Source organism: Pogona vitticeps, chromosome 1 (genome assembly GCF_051106095.1).
Source record: "Pogona vitticeps strain Pit_001003342236 chromosome 1, PviZW2.1, whole genome shotgun sequence".
In the NCBI taxonomy this organism is placed as follows: domain Eukaryota; kingdom Metazoa; phylum Chordata; class Lepidosauria; order Squamata; family Agamidae; genus Pogona; species Pogona vitticeps.
The window spans coordinates 204,851,637-204,866,949 of NC_135783.1; the positions used below are offsets into that span (position 1 = coordinate 204,851,637).

The 15,313-nt window shown below is 39.9% G+C and overlaps 1 protein-coding gene across 2 annotated transcripts in view; it reads right to left on the reverse strand.

The window, feature by feature from the left end:
* Nucleotides 1-15,313, reverse strand: part of CERS6 (ceramide synthase 6) — a 133,804-nt gene that overhangs the window by 26,397 nt on the left and 92,094 nt on the right. For both annotated transcript variants that reach the window (XM_020789435.3, XM_020789436.3), the window contains exon 5: nucleotides 1,364-1,414. In XM_020789435.3, coding sequence (XP_020645094.3) covers nucleotides 1,364-1,414 — 51 coding nt within the window. The remainder of the gene's footprint in view (nucleotides 1-1,363; nucleotides 1,415-15,313) is intronic.

The window sequence follows — 15,313 nt, forward strand, 5'->3', positions numbered from 1 at the left end:
GGGAATTTCTGTATATTAACAGTTTATTTTCAGCCCAATACTATTAAATTTGCTTTAGCTCTCAGTAGTATGATAAGGCAAGTTGAGCTGTAACAAGTGATGTACTATATTTTCACATCGCAACAAGAAGATGATCCTGTTCGGGTTTCCAGCCATGCCCTCCTCCAAGAGGGTCCATTCCCCTCTGCCCTTTCTAGCTTATGGACATCCTCTGGCTGCAAAGCATGCTCAGTAGTCAATGAACTGTTTTAAGGGAGTGGTGGATAGTTGCCCCCTTAGGTATCTTTAAATGCTTTTGTACTTCTGCTAACCTCAGGGTTCCTCTGGACATACTAATAAAGTCTCTCTTGATTTGCAAGCACCTCCCCCAGCACATTTTGGATAAAGCCCTGTCAGCACTCATCACCTGAGTTCATGATTAGAAGGTACTGCAGATTTTCTCAAGTGGTGCCATCTTTCAGGCCATGAATGGCACTAGCTCCTGATGCTATCCCTTTTCAGAGAGACAGCCATGTTAATTTGTTTCAGTATGATTTAAAAAAAAAAAGAGGGGGAAGGAAGAACAAGAGTCTTACAGCATCTTTAAACCCAACAAATTTATTTTATCATGAACCACCATGTTTTATAATCCTCTTTTCAATGAAAATGTATGTTAAAATTAATCTGTTGGTCTTAAAGAGACCAAAAGTCTCCCCATCTCACCTCCACTTTCTTCTTTTTTGTTATGGTGTTACCAGTTCACCATTTTAGCACCAGAACAGAAAAAAACATGCAATTGTTCATTCCAAGATTGGCAAAGCAAGACTCCAGAATTCTATATAACTATAATTCTTTATAATTATAAATAATTATAAAGGTTTTCACATTTTCTTTTAGAAAAATTAATTTTTAGGTACACTTTTGATGAATTTACGGAAACACTAAGTATCAATGTGGGAAATTTGCCCTTTCTGGAAAGCCTATTCATTTGGCAGCAATGCAGGTGACATTCTCTTGAGCCAGGCTTAAAGCACAGAAGTTTGGAACTCCTGTTCCAAAAGAAGCCGTGATTTTTACAAGCCATGAAGAAGTTCTTTTAGTAGGAGACGAAACTCTAGCTCCTTTTGTCAGTTTCTGTCTGCCCCCATCAAGATCTCTTCACACCCCCTCCCCCATCTCCAGCTGTATGGAAGCAGCAGTCAGTGTCAAAGCAAAAAGTGGGCCTTTTCATCCCCCACCCCTTTCCTCCTCCTTCTCCATTACCAAGTCCCAACAGTGGGGTGGCTTGTGATGAATCTGCAGTCCTATCAAAGACTCTGGTGATCACAATCCTAGTATTTTACAGTTATTTTCATCTCAAAGAATATACATAAAACATTTTTACCTGATATGGATATCCAACCCAGCAATGGGTTGTGTTCCACAGCCAAGGACTCTTAAAAAGAAAAGAGGGAAAAGAGAGTTAAAATACGAGAATTGAATCACATTCTGTTCATCCTAAATAAAGTGAAACATGAGAAGGCCAAATAAAACTATAAAGAATCTATATGATTTTTTTACATCAATAAGATGCTCAGTATTTCAGTATAGGTCACAGATAAGGAACCTACAGCTACCAAATGAGAACAATGAGTCTGCTTATAGAAAGGAAGTACAAAGGTTGATACTTTGGTGTAAAGAAAATCATCTCACACTTAACATCAAAAAAACTAAAGAACTCATAATTGATTTTAGGAGGAAGAGAAATGTACATTTACCACTGTACATAAACGGTGAGGAAGTGGAGACAGTTGGTAGTTTTAAATTTCTGGCTACTTACATCTCAGAGGACCTCTCATGGACTATAAATGCCAACATGCTAATGAAGAAGGCACAGAAGAGGCTGTATTTCCTGAGAATGCTCGGCAAGTTAAATTTATCTCAGCATTTACTTCTGTCATACTATCGTAGCACCATTGAGAGTGTCCTAACCTATGGCATTCTGGCATGGTTTGGGAGTAGCTCTGTAGCGGACAAAAAAGCTCTACAGAGAACCATTAAAATTGTCCAGAATATCATCGGGCTCCAGCTACCAACCCTGGATGACATCTTCACATCCCGCTGTCTAAGGAAATCCCATCCTGCTTATAACTTTTTTGAACTGTTACCATCTGGCAGAAGATATAGAACAATTAAGACTCGGACCACACGTTTTCTCAATAGTTTTTATCCCAGAGCTATAATTGCAATTAATAATGAGCTTAAAGACCACCAGCAGTGAATAATTAGTTGGACTGTGTTACTTGGCCTGCGGTGTAGATGTTTGTATTTTTAGTGGGGGACTTTTAGTGGGTGGGGAGTGTTTGGGGAATTTTATGTGTGTGCATGTGTCTGGTCTCTGGGTGTCTGTGAATTTCGTTGTATGTGTATATACTTACAATGACAATAAATTATTATTATTATTATTTAAAAAATGTTTTAGACTATATCTCAAATGATCTCTTACTAGTGGTCTGGATGGGTGGATGGGCCTGAAAGAAGTTGTAAACTAAAACATCTGGAAGGACCAAGGTCCCCCATCCTTTATTAGGTCCAAATGAGAAGCTAAATACTTCCACATGAAAGAGACCACAATCCATCTAACTTGTTTCCAGCAAGGTCTCAGGAATTTAGAAACAGGATATGAAGTCAATGGTTCTTCCAGGACTTCTTGTCCTCTAGCACCTGGAAGCCTGAGCTATCCTGACACTGAACAGAGAAGTTCCATTTTTCTTTGATAACCTGTCAGCTGTTCTTTATTTTTCAAAGTCATCTAGAAGTTTCAGAAAGGTTTTGCATTCCTCACAATATTTTTTCATTTTGTTCAATAGTGAGAAGTCTTTTTTCTCTTTCTTTCTTCGTATCAGAGCACTGTAAAATTTAAAATTACAGACATATACAAAATATTGGTAAAATTAAAAACAAAATTAAAATGTTAAGATAGACTACTTTTGACTAGAAGTGGGTTTCTTCAATAGTGTTATCTTGTCTATTTGCTAAACCTTCTTTTGTACAATAAGTGTTGCACTGATTGAATTTCTCCAGTCACAGAAAACTGTGTAGGCTCCATATGGTCAGGAACTGTTTATCAGCTGCAGACATAGGTAGCAAAGATACAATAGTGTTCACACAGCTTCCTGTCATTTCTTATCCATATGATTTTTTTCCTATAATGCAGGATGAATTTTACTTTTGGGGGGTGATGAAACTGAAGGAAAACATCAAGAGATGAATAGTCATATGTATGCAGCCTTCCCAGTGGCAACATTACACCAAGTGGCAACATTACACCAAGTGGCAACATTACACCAAGAGAGGAACAATCATTAAAATGATCCTCACAAGTGTCTTGAATATTTGTACAAGACTTTTGATTATATATTTCTAAGATCTCAACACATAAGAAAAAATGAATTTCCTTACATCTGTCAGAAGATTTATCAACACAAAGACTGATATTTTCCTTTGGTTCTAATATATACATGTACCACAGATAGTGCTAACATGCCTGGCTGATATTAAAAGCAAGAAATCATAGTGTAAAATGATACTGCCTCTGCTAGGACTCAGTGGTAGCACATTTTAGGTATTTGCTGAAAAGGTTTCTTTTTATCTTTGCTCTAGCCACTACCTGTTTAGTACCCTCTCATATGATGAATGACAGGGTTACTGTTGGGTTATTTTATTACTCTGTGGTGCTCTTGTAACTCATTTTGGGAATTGTGCAAATGAGAAGTGATGCAGATGTACTTCTCAATAAATAACATATAATATTTGTGACTACAGTTGAGCACAAACCAAACTATGAACCAACCCCCCCACCAATCAAGTTTGTTTGTGCAAGCCATTCTGTCAAAACAAAATGAAGTTTTTTCTGCTTTGCTCTGCGCTTCGTTTTGCTTCTGCAAAATGGATGCCCACCTGACCCCTTCCCGCTGCCCCTATCGCCTCTCTACCTGGTCCTGCCACCGTTGCCTCTTCCTCCTCCTCCACCACCATCTTCAGAGACAGTGGTGATAGGTGCGCGTGTGCACAAAGATAGCAGACTTGGCTCCTTGTGGAAGCCATGCCTGCTATCTTTGTGCATGTGTGCACCTATCAGCTGGCAGGTTGGTGCATGTGCAGAAACAGCGGCTCCGGCTCCTGGAAGGGAAGCTCGGCCTCTGCCTCTGAAAATGGTGGCAGAAGAGGAGGCAGAAGCAGGACCAGGAAGGGAGGCAATGGGAGCAGTGGGAAGGAGGTGGAAGGGCAGCAGAGGGGGTGGAGGCATTACCTTCCCCTCCTCCCTGACCACAAACCAGAAAAACAAACCTCAAACTGGTTCACTTTTCTGGGGTTCATGGATGGTTTGTGGGCAGCCACAAACTACCCCAATTTGTTGTTTTTCCAGTTCATGCATATGACCTGGTTCAGACAGTGTGGAAAGTCAAAATTCTGCAGACATCATATTCCAGCCCGGGCAAAGAAATGGAAAAAAACCATATGGAGAGTAAAAGCCAGGTCATTCTTTGTGGCTCCCCCACAACTTCTATGGAATGGAACAAACACTTGCAATTTAGGACAGGTGAAAAGGTGATAATACCTGGCCCCATTAGCAAATGTCATTTTAAAGGAGAGTTCTGGAGGGAAGCTTTAGTTTCTACAGAGATCCTAACCATAAATAAAAATTCCATTCAACCCACTAGTAAAAATGTTAAGATAATTAGTCTATTTTTGACCAGACGCAGGCTATTAGAGATTTTATTACTAAGCCTCAGAATGTAAAGATCAAAGACTGCTTGCACATTGCATGAAGACAATATCAGTTCAAAGAGAAGGAAGAACTTGTTTTCTCTGAGTTATATATGTATACTTTGCATACGTCTTGAAAGCTATTGCAAACCTGAAGCAACTGTGAGCTATCACTGTAATAACTGGATTATCTAGCATTTCACAATTTATCTTGGAAGACATCTAAATAATTCAGCTCAATGGGGACCTACTGATCAGAGCTGCAGGCAACTATGCAATACAATTAATAAAGGCAACTAAGCTATTATGTAATGTAATTAATAAAGATGAAGTGGAAACATTCAACAAAGATAATTATTTGATTTTTCCCTCCACCCACCTTTATTACTGAAAACTGAGCTATCCTCCCAAATCTTTGGTCTCTTATCCATTCATATACTCACAAGTTGAAATACAGTACAAAACAATAGGTTTCTAGGGAAAGATTGGGCTCTATGCACATATTTTCAGTAAAATTGGTGCTATCAAGAAAAAACACGCAATTGAGTCATTGGGCTGGATCCAACTTAAATATTGTTTAGCTGAATGGTTGTTGTCACTGACACTGGGAGGAGTTGATTCTACTTCATCCTGCAGCCATCCTCTCAAAATTTGCTCAGAGAGATGGGAAAACCTTTGGAACAGATTTTTCCCTGGTACAATAAAAAACATTTACTGTAGTTTCTTTTTAAGAGTAACTAAGAACAGCTATTCTAGTTATTTTTTTTTTTGAAAACAGGAAAAGTTACTTTTAGATAATTATAACATTAATCAACTATTCCTCCCTTTGAAACTGTAACTCTACCCAATAATGTTCCCTCTAATTTTCAGCCCCGCTGGGCATGGCTCCACCCCTTGTGGCCGGGACTCGCCTCCCCCAATCAGTTGGGACCAGAACCAAAGGGGCTGGAAATGATTGCTGTGGGCGTGTGGAGGAGGAGGAACACTGCGTGGAAGGGGGTGGAGTTGCGTGTGCTTGCAGAGCTGTGCACCTTAGAGGAAACCTAGCCAATCATTATTTTTTTTCAAAAATATTCCAAAGTTTCTGCCTCTCAGCCTGGTTTCCATATATCACAATGTCCAATAACTCATTTCCTCTAAATCTGGTCTCTTCTTTTAAAGCCATTTAAGCCAGTGGTCTTTGCTGTATTTCCTAGCAGTGCAACTGATAACATTAATGCTGCATTGAATCTGACAGGTTTTCTTCTGTATGACATACTGTCAGTCAGTTTCACTGACAGGAGAAAGTACCTAGTTTCTCAGTGTCCTAGTTTCTTTAACATCACACAGATGTTTTATAATGGTACCTTACGAGTCACAAGACAGATCAGCATTTTATGAAATATATAACAGGAAGGTTTGGTTTTTTTAAAAGAAAGGATGCTAGGTGTGAGGAACGTTTATATTTTTTTAAAAGACGTTCCTACCTCACACGTCAAATTACATATTTTTCTACTTTTCTCTAGGACAACTTTGCTTAAAAACAAGGATCCCTCTAAGGTGCGCGGGTGTGTGCATGTGACTCCTCTTACTGTCGTGCAGCTTTCCTCCTCCTCTGTGCAGCCCCCTTTGGTTCTGGTCATGATGGAACCCTGCACATGTGCGAGGGGGGGGGAGAGAGTTACATGGACATGCAAGGGAGAAGTTGCATGTAAGAGATGGAGCCCTGCCTAGTGGAGCTGAAAATTAGACAGTATGTTGCTTGAAACTCATTGTACTTGGTAGGATTCAAGAGTTCTATTGAATGCATCTGATGTTATGACATTCACCGTGTGGCCCTTGCTTGTTTCACCAAACAAAGAGCTCACACTGTGTCATCCCACCAGCAGATATCAATTGTGACGTTCCCTCTTTTCCTCACTGCCACCAGTGGATTTCCTTTATCCACAATATATAAAGAACTTTAGTCAGACACTTGTCTGGTTCTGCCAACAGAACTTATTTATTGAAAGGTGTTAAATTTAATCAGAATCACAGATGTTCTTTATTCAATGTATACAATCAAATCATTAAAATATCATATATCTTGCCACATAATTAATCACCACCTGCTCTATCTATTTATCTTGACCAGCTTATCTCTATTAGTATCTGTTCTCACTCTCTCCCTGACTCTCTCTCTCTCTGCAACTTCTATATCTCTCTCTTTTTTCATCTCTTCTGCCAAACCTTCTTATAACCGCTGACTCCATCCCTCCACTCCTCTCATAGGCTCATGCAAATGAGATCCTGAATATGAGCGACAGGAGTGACGTGGGGCAATCGTCACAGATGTGTTTGAGGTACGACTATCATATTTTTTCAGTGTATAAGACACTACTTTTTCCTAAAATCATTACACTAAAAATTGAGGGGCGTTTTATACACTGAAACTGAAGTAAACCGAGGAGAGAACAAAATGGCCCATAATTTGCCTCTGTAAACAAGCTTCAATCATGAGGCTTATGGAACTGATTGCAATTGGAACACACCTCATTGGAGGTGGAGCCTGTAGGCTTAGATGCAACAGGGATTCGTAATGTCCAAGCATTCTGAGACCAGAGGCTGAATATTCAAAGCTAAGTTAAGATTTCTTAATTCTGGGGTTAGAAAAGTGTAGGGCATGTCTTATAAACAGGGGCATCTTATAAATGAAAAAAATACAGTAAGTCAAGATCAAAAACACACACACTTAAATGGAAAGAGATTCAATGTCACGTTGGTGCTACACCCAATCACTGCAGCATCCATGACCAATAACAAATAGTAAATCTTCTCTCACAATTTTCCTTAAGTCTTATCTAGACTAAAGTGGAAAAAACAAAGAAGCACAAGCTTTCCTAAATATACTCCTAGAACTGAGAAAACAATGGAGAAAAAAAGGACTGCAGAAATAATGGAAAAGATATCTACATCAGCCAGGTGCTGGTGCATTTTCATCTTTTGCTTTGCATTAATTATTTTCAGGAAGGTTAATTGAGCTTAAGCTTCTAAAAGACAACAATGAGATATGCATATGTGACTCAAACTACTGTTCTACCTAATATGCAACAGAAAGGTCAGCTTTAACAGGGGAGTAGCTGTATTTTGTAACCTCCCCCCTTCCTTTTGAAGAAAGGAAACTAAGCAATGAACATGAATTAATATAATGTATATTCTTTTTTTGGCGGTGCTATTTTTCCATAAGGTACTTGCATGAATGATAAGACAAAATATGTATGAGATATACATAAAAATCATGCATCCAAGACCCCGTCTTTGTACATTTCAAAAGAAAACAATTTGCTCAGAGACTGAAGCACCTAGGATTAAGTTTGCTTACCAACATGATTTTGTTTCCAGTTTTGTGGTGGGCATATACTACAGTGGCCAGAATCCCATCCCATTGCACAGTTGTATGAGGACAATTTCATTAGCTTTCTCAGCACCTTCCAGCAGGTTCTCTCCCAGAAGCATTCAATCTTGCACTGGCTGTGAAACCCATCATGCAACCAACTGTGAAAAGAGGTATCCACAAGAAAGAACCACACACCCCTGCACATCTATCCTTCTGTGTACAGTTTTACTCCAATAGGATTTTGGTTAATTTTGGTTCCCTAGAGGTAGAGGACCTCCTTTGAGGCTTCCTCGTTCACTTTAAAGCCAAGAGCAGCCCTGGAGCAGCATTCAGTGATATCATCTTCACCAGTACTATTTTAGTTTACGTACAATCTATAGTAATTACAATGTGGTCCACACTATAGAACTTAACACTGCAAGTTGAGGTATGATCAAACAGCTTCAAAAATGCACACTTGATTGCACTGAAAAGGGTCGCTTTAACAGGAGCAATCTCCCTTAATGTGACCCTTCCATCTACCGGGGAATCACTCCAACCCAGCCCAAAAAAGTAGAAGCCCTACAGGTGGACCAAAAAGGTTCAGCTTGGGCATGGATTGGAGTTGGGATGGAACACATTTTCCTGTGCATTCTGTGATGGCCAGGGAATAGACTGCACTAGGGAATAGACTCCACAAGCAGTTCAAATTGTGATCTATTTCTACATGATCACATACTTAATATGTTTAAATATTTCCCAGTGTCTGTTTTTGAACTTTATTTATTTATTTATTTATTTATTTCATTTCTATCCCGCCTATCTGGACAGATTCGACCACTCTAGGCGGCTTACAATCAGCAGTAGTAAATATTAAAAACATTACAACTTTATAAATTAATGCATGTAGAACACTGGTGGCAAGGAGTAAGATGAGCAACAACAAATCTCTCTTATATATTAGACTTCTACATGCAGAACTGTTTATTGTTGTTTCATCATTACCACAACACAGGCAGTCACTGATACCAGGGTGGGCAATTTCCACCAGGGTATGGCAGTCCAGCCATAGCACATATCTATCCATTGACTATGGAGGTACCCACCCATTCTCATAATGCCCACCTTCACAAAAACTTCTAAGAGTGTTTATAATTACTCTTCCTCCCACTCAGGAAAAGCCTCTTTTCTCTCTCTTATAAGGAGACAGCTATTATTTTATCCTTTAAAATGCATTTTGAAGAGCTTTCATTTTCTTTTTAAAAATAATTAATATAATTATTTTTATATGATTTTTATATTTGGTAGTTGTTTTAATATTTCTGTTCTTTAATTTGTAAGTCACCTTGAGTTCTTTTACACAGAGAAAGGTGGGGTAGAAATTTTAAAAAATGTATTTTTAAATGGCCATATTTAAAAATAAAAAGAGTGGTGTAATGCACTGGTTCTTAACCTTGGGTTACTCAGGAGTTTTGGACTGCAACTCCCAGAAGCCTTCACCACCAACTGTGCTGGCTGGGGTTTCTGGGAGTTGCAGTTCAAAAACATCCGAGTAACAAAGGTTAAGAACCTAGGGTGTAATGCACCCTAAGGCCATGAAAGCACAGGGAAATTGTACTCTGTGCCCCCCAGAGGACACAAAGACCTTAGGATACTTTTTTTTAATGGGGTCTTTTTTTGGGGGGGAGGGACAGAGGACATCTGGGTCCCAGAAGCATGTCTTGTGTCACTCTGCATTCTCTGCCAAGCTTTCCCCGGCCCCCAGCACTGCCATGTAGCCTACCCTTATTAACAAACACAATTCTTGCTGATTCAAATGAAAATTGGAAAGGAAAAACAGAGGGCTAATTTGCAGCTATCCTTACAGTAGCTAGTTTTATTTTTCCAACTTCTGGAGGAAATTATAAGACCAATATATGCAGATATAGTGGCTACATCATAAACAATATGCAAGACTGTAAAAAATGTTAATAATGTATATGGTACAGAAGTCAAGCCAGGAGTTTAACATACAGGGGCTTATGCACTTCTGTATGCAAATGAATCTGAATGAGTAAATTCTTTTTCTATACAAATGGTTTTTGAAAATTAGAATTTCTATTATAAACTGTTACACAGAGTGTTTCTTCTTTTATTCAGTACTTTTGGTCAGAAAGCCTAAATAGGCTGGCAATTCTTGCATTACTCTAATTATAAATTTAAACATGGCTTTCCAGAGTGAGATGGGGTAACTATGTTAGAGCGTTGCCAACTTTCCTCAAAGAGTCTTGTGGTACTTTAAAGACCAGTGTGGCGTCCACCCTCGTGCCCCTTTTGCTTGACCTTCAAGCTCAGAGCACACAAAGGGAAACACTCTCTTCTTTTACACTTGCTGCCACCAGGCGATCTCTAAATCACCATTTACTTCAAAAAGATTCAGGTCTACACTTCAAGTTCTTTAAAATAAAACTTTGGTTTATTGATTACAGAGATTGTTTCATAAATATCTTCAGTCTAATCACACCTCAGAATTTCCCAAACTCCACACTCTATTACTCTCTCTGATTCTTACACTTCTGCTTTCTGACTGACTGACTCAGGCTCCGCCTCTTATAGCATCTCTCTCGGCTCCACCTCTCAGCAACATGAATATTCATAAACCATTACATAATACAACAAGAACCATAGATCTAATAAATGGAGAACGCTACAACCAGCATCTACTTATGCTAAAGCATGATGAACCTTCTGTTCAAATAAACATAAAGTCATAATGACTTGAGAGGTGTCTTTGCTGTACATAAGAACTTTTGTGACTAACTGCTTTTATGTGGCATCAACTTTCATGGATTGTAGCCTACTTCAGTGCATGCACTCTGCCCTAGAATGTAAGGATGTACTTCATTCTGATAGAAAAAAACTTCAAGCCATTTTCTTCTCACACTCCTCCTCATTGCCTTAACACTTATATCAAGACATCATAGTAGCGCACACACTATCTTTCTGGAATGCATGGCTGGCATACATTTACCCTTAGTAGCTACCTTATTTTTCCATGTATAAGATGCTACTTTTTCCTAAAATCATTACACTAAAAATTGAGGGGCGTCTTATACACAGAAGTAAGCTGAGGAGAGAACAAAACTGCTCGTACCTTGCCTCTGTAAACAGGCTTCCTCCAATCATGAGGCTTAGCTTCCTACAGTCAGGAGACTTAGCTTCCTCCAATCAGGAGCCTTACGTAACTGATGTCAGCTGATGCTGTACAAACTAATTGGAACACACCTCGTTGGAGGTACAGCCGGTAGGCAATGCAGATTCATGTCAGAGCGTTCCGAGCCCAGAGGCTGAATACTCAAAGCTAAGTTTAGATTTCTAAATTATGGGTTAGAAAAGTGGGGGGAGGCGTCTTATAAATGGGAGTGTCTTATACACAGAAAAAATACGGTATCTTGATTTAGGAATATGCAAGCCATATATATTTTGGATTAAGACTGTATTTATTTATTAAGTATGCTTATATGTCACCTTATGTAACACCACGAGAAAGCAAATTTTAAAATATAAATAAATTATTCAACTACAGAAACTAACATGTCTCAAATACTTAATTATTCTGTGTCAAATAATCCTGAGTATGGGTACCGTTATTTGTGAAAATATCAGACATCTATTACTGTATAGCTCAACAATGTGCCCAGAACAAGGAACTGCCTTTTTAAATGGCAGTTATTTTCATCACAGAGCCACTGTGTAAGCTTACTGTTGAGTGATAGTAATGACTGGGCATGGAGAAATAATCACACACACACACACTGCACACCAGCTTCCCTTAGAGTAGTTGCACTTGAAAAATTAAATTGCAGAATATCAATGATAAAACAAATCTAAATTTTATTTTTATATTTTCATATATGAACCACAAATATTATCTTCATAACAGAAGTCATAAGGAAAACACAGTGCTTGGGCATAAGAGCACACTCTTCAAATATAGATACCTACTGTGAGAGAAACCAAACTCTTTTCCCTTTAGAGTTTTCGTGGCAGGGCAATTGCAGTGCAAACAGCAAGCTGCCATTTCTGGTTAAATACATTTTTCCATTGGTAATTACTGTCAATGCAATTATGAGTACAATATGAACAGATGATATTATGGATATCAATTGGTCATTACCTCCTTTTTATTCCCATGCCCATACAGTTTCAAAAAGTTTTCTTCCTTTTATTTGCATCTACAAATTTCTTCCTTTTATTTGCATCCACAGGATCACTCATCTAGTGTTTAGTGTTTAAAAAATATGTAGAACATCTGAACATCAGGAAGCTGTGTTGTGTATGGTTCCTGTTGCCCACCTCCTGACAGCAATGCTGATGATGGTGCTGGATGGAAAGTATGAGGCAGATGTGTGCTAGATATGTCTGCATCCCCTTCTGCATACATTCCAACTTAAACCATATATTAGGATCAAGAAACCATTTTGAAAACTAAACCTATATCCTGCTGCAAAGAAAAATGCCATCTTGACTTACTTTGCTTAGAAGTGCTGGAAATTTTATTTTTTAAAGGTCCAAAGATCACAGTTAATAATTAAATCTCTCTCTCTCACACACACACACACTCACTCACTCACTCACTCACTCTCTCTCTCACACACACACACTTTTAAACCCCAGCTGAATCAACAGCTGCCTTGTCACAAATGTAAATCTGACAAATTTTAGCAAGAGATAATGTGTATTCCACTTGCTCAGGAGAAACTGTTGCCATTTCCTACAGCATACAACCACAGGATGATTTTAGACATCCATATTGACAATCTTCCCATTTACAGGGTTCATATTATTTACTGTGCCATTTTCAATTACCACCCATGGCCCCAATAGTATTACACACAGGCAAATGAATCACATTTTGGATGGAGCCAATGGATATGATCTCTCAGAAAGCATGTACTGTAAATTCAAGCACAACTTACAACTGCCCAAGAGTTGCACAATGCCACTGCCTAGAAGATTAATGAAATAAGTTTATAATGGGCTCATCCTACCAACTATGATCTTTAATATAAGCAAATTCAAGACAGTTTAAGTATGAAGTACTTTCAAAATTTCTGAATGCCTTATTACAACATGTATTTAAAGATTTGAGTTGCATCACATAAAATATTTAAAAAAGGTTAATATAAAGAATGAATAGAAAAGAAGTTTCATCCAAATCTATTCATATGGCTCATGAACATAAGAGGGTTACTAAGGAACTAACTGGACTCTGATTTAGATAATTTTATCCTGTAAAAGAATAAATATTTGTTTCCGAACATTTAAATATGCCAAACATCATACTCCTCTACCATTTCTAAAACACGTTTGTAGCATTATCCTAAAATATGCTTTCTAGAGCAAACTCCTGATGCGAGTAGAATTTCTTAACTAGACTGATCAAAGCTGAAGCTTTATACAGCACAATACTAAGTATACTTATTCAGAATTAAGTCCTACTAATTCAGTGTATTTCTGTTGTATTTTTAAATACTGTACAATGGATCGAGCAGAGATGTCCAGCGCTCCGCCTTGCCCGGTAATGCTCGACTTCTTTCAGCCTGTGACGCCAGATTTGGTGGACAAAGCGCTTGATCGCTGTCGGGCCACCACCTCCTCCCTTGACCCTTGCCTGGCCTGGCTGATCAAAGCAGCCAGGCCAGTAACAACAGAATGGGCCACTGCAATAATTAATGGGTCTCTCCAGAAGGGCAAGGTTCCCCTTGCCCTCCAGGAGACACTCATTAGGCCCATTAGGAAGAAACCAAATTTGGCGGTGTATGACATTGGAAATTACAGGCCCGTCGCCAGTGTTTCCTTCCTAAGCAAAGTGGTGGAGAGGGTGGTGGCAGACCAGCTACAGGCACTTTTGGACAAAACCAATGCCCTGGACCCATTTCAGTCGGGCTTCAGGCCGTGCTATGGTATGGAAACAGCACTGGTCGCACTGTTGGATGACCTGTTGAGGGAGGCTGATAGGGGCAATAAGCCCTTGTTGGTCCTCCTTGACATCTCAGCCACCTTCAATACCGTTGACCATGGTATCCTCCTGGGGAGGCTCTCTGATCTGGGAATCGGCGGCCTGGCGCTTGCCTGGCTCCGATCCTTCTTGGAGGACTGTCCTCAGAGAGTACCGCTTGGCAAGAATGTTTTGGCCCCATGGAGCCTCAATTGTGGGGTTCCACAGGGGTTGATCATCTCTCCAATGCTGTTTAACATCTACATGAGGCCGCTGGGTGGGGACATCAGGGGGTGTGGGGCATTGTGTCATCAGTATGCTGATGACACACAGCTCTACATCTCCTTTTCACCTACTTCAGTGGATGCCGTTCCATCCCTCCAGCGCTGCCTGGAGACTGTATTGGAATGGATGCAAATGGGTTGAGGCTGAACCCGGACAAGACAGAGGTCTTGAGGGTGGGTGGTCCTTCCATCAGCGGTTTGGGTGACTCCTTTTCTTTTGGGGGGTTGACCCTCACCGCAAAGAGCGAGGTTGGCAGCTTGGGGATACATCTGGAACTGGCGCTTACCATGGAAACCCAGGTAGCGGCCATGGTCCGTTCCGCCTATTTTCACCTATGGCGGATTGCCCAGCTGCGACCATATCTTGATGGGGGGGGCCTCACTACTCTTGTCCATGCGCTTGTAATCTCGAGATTAGACCATTGTAATGCACTCTACGTGGGGCTGCCTTTGGGATTGATGGGGAAACTTCAAATGGTGCAAAATGCAGCAGCCAGGCTCCTTAGTGGGGTGTGGAAATATCAGCATATCTCCCCCACCCTGGCTACTTTGCACTGGTTGCCCATTCGTTTCTGCATCAATTTCAAAGTTTTAATGATGATGTATAAAGCCCTAAACTGTTTGGGACCTCGATACCTGGCAGATCGCCTTCTCCCACCCAGGTCTACCCGAATCACTCGACAAAGCCAGCAGGGACGGCTGAGGGGCCTTACGCTGAGAGAGGCCCTGACGGAAAGAACAAGAAACCGGGCCTTCTTGGCAGTGGCCCCTCGATTGTGGAACACTCTCCCAATGGAAATCCGCCTGGCTCCCTCGCTGGGCGTTTTTAAAAGCCATTTAAAAACTTGGCTCTTTAGACAGGCCTTCCCTCCAGTCAATTAATTGATCTTTGTTCCTCAGTTATCTCACAGTGATAATCTATATATGCATCTGTTAATAGGTTTTATTATTAGTACGTTATTTTATATTTTATTTTTTCACTCATGT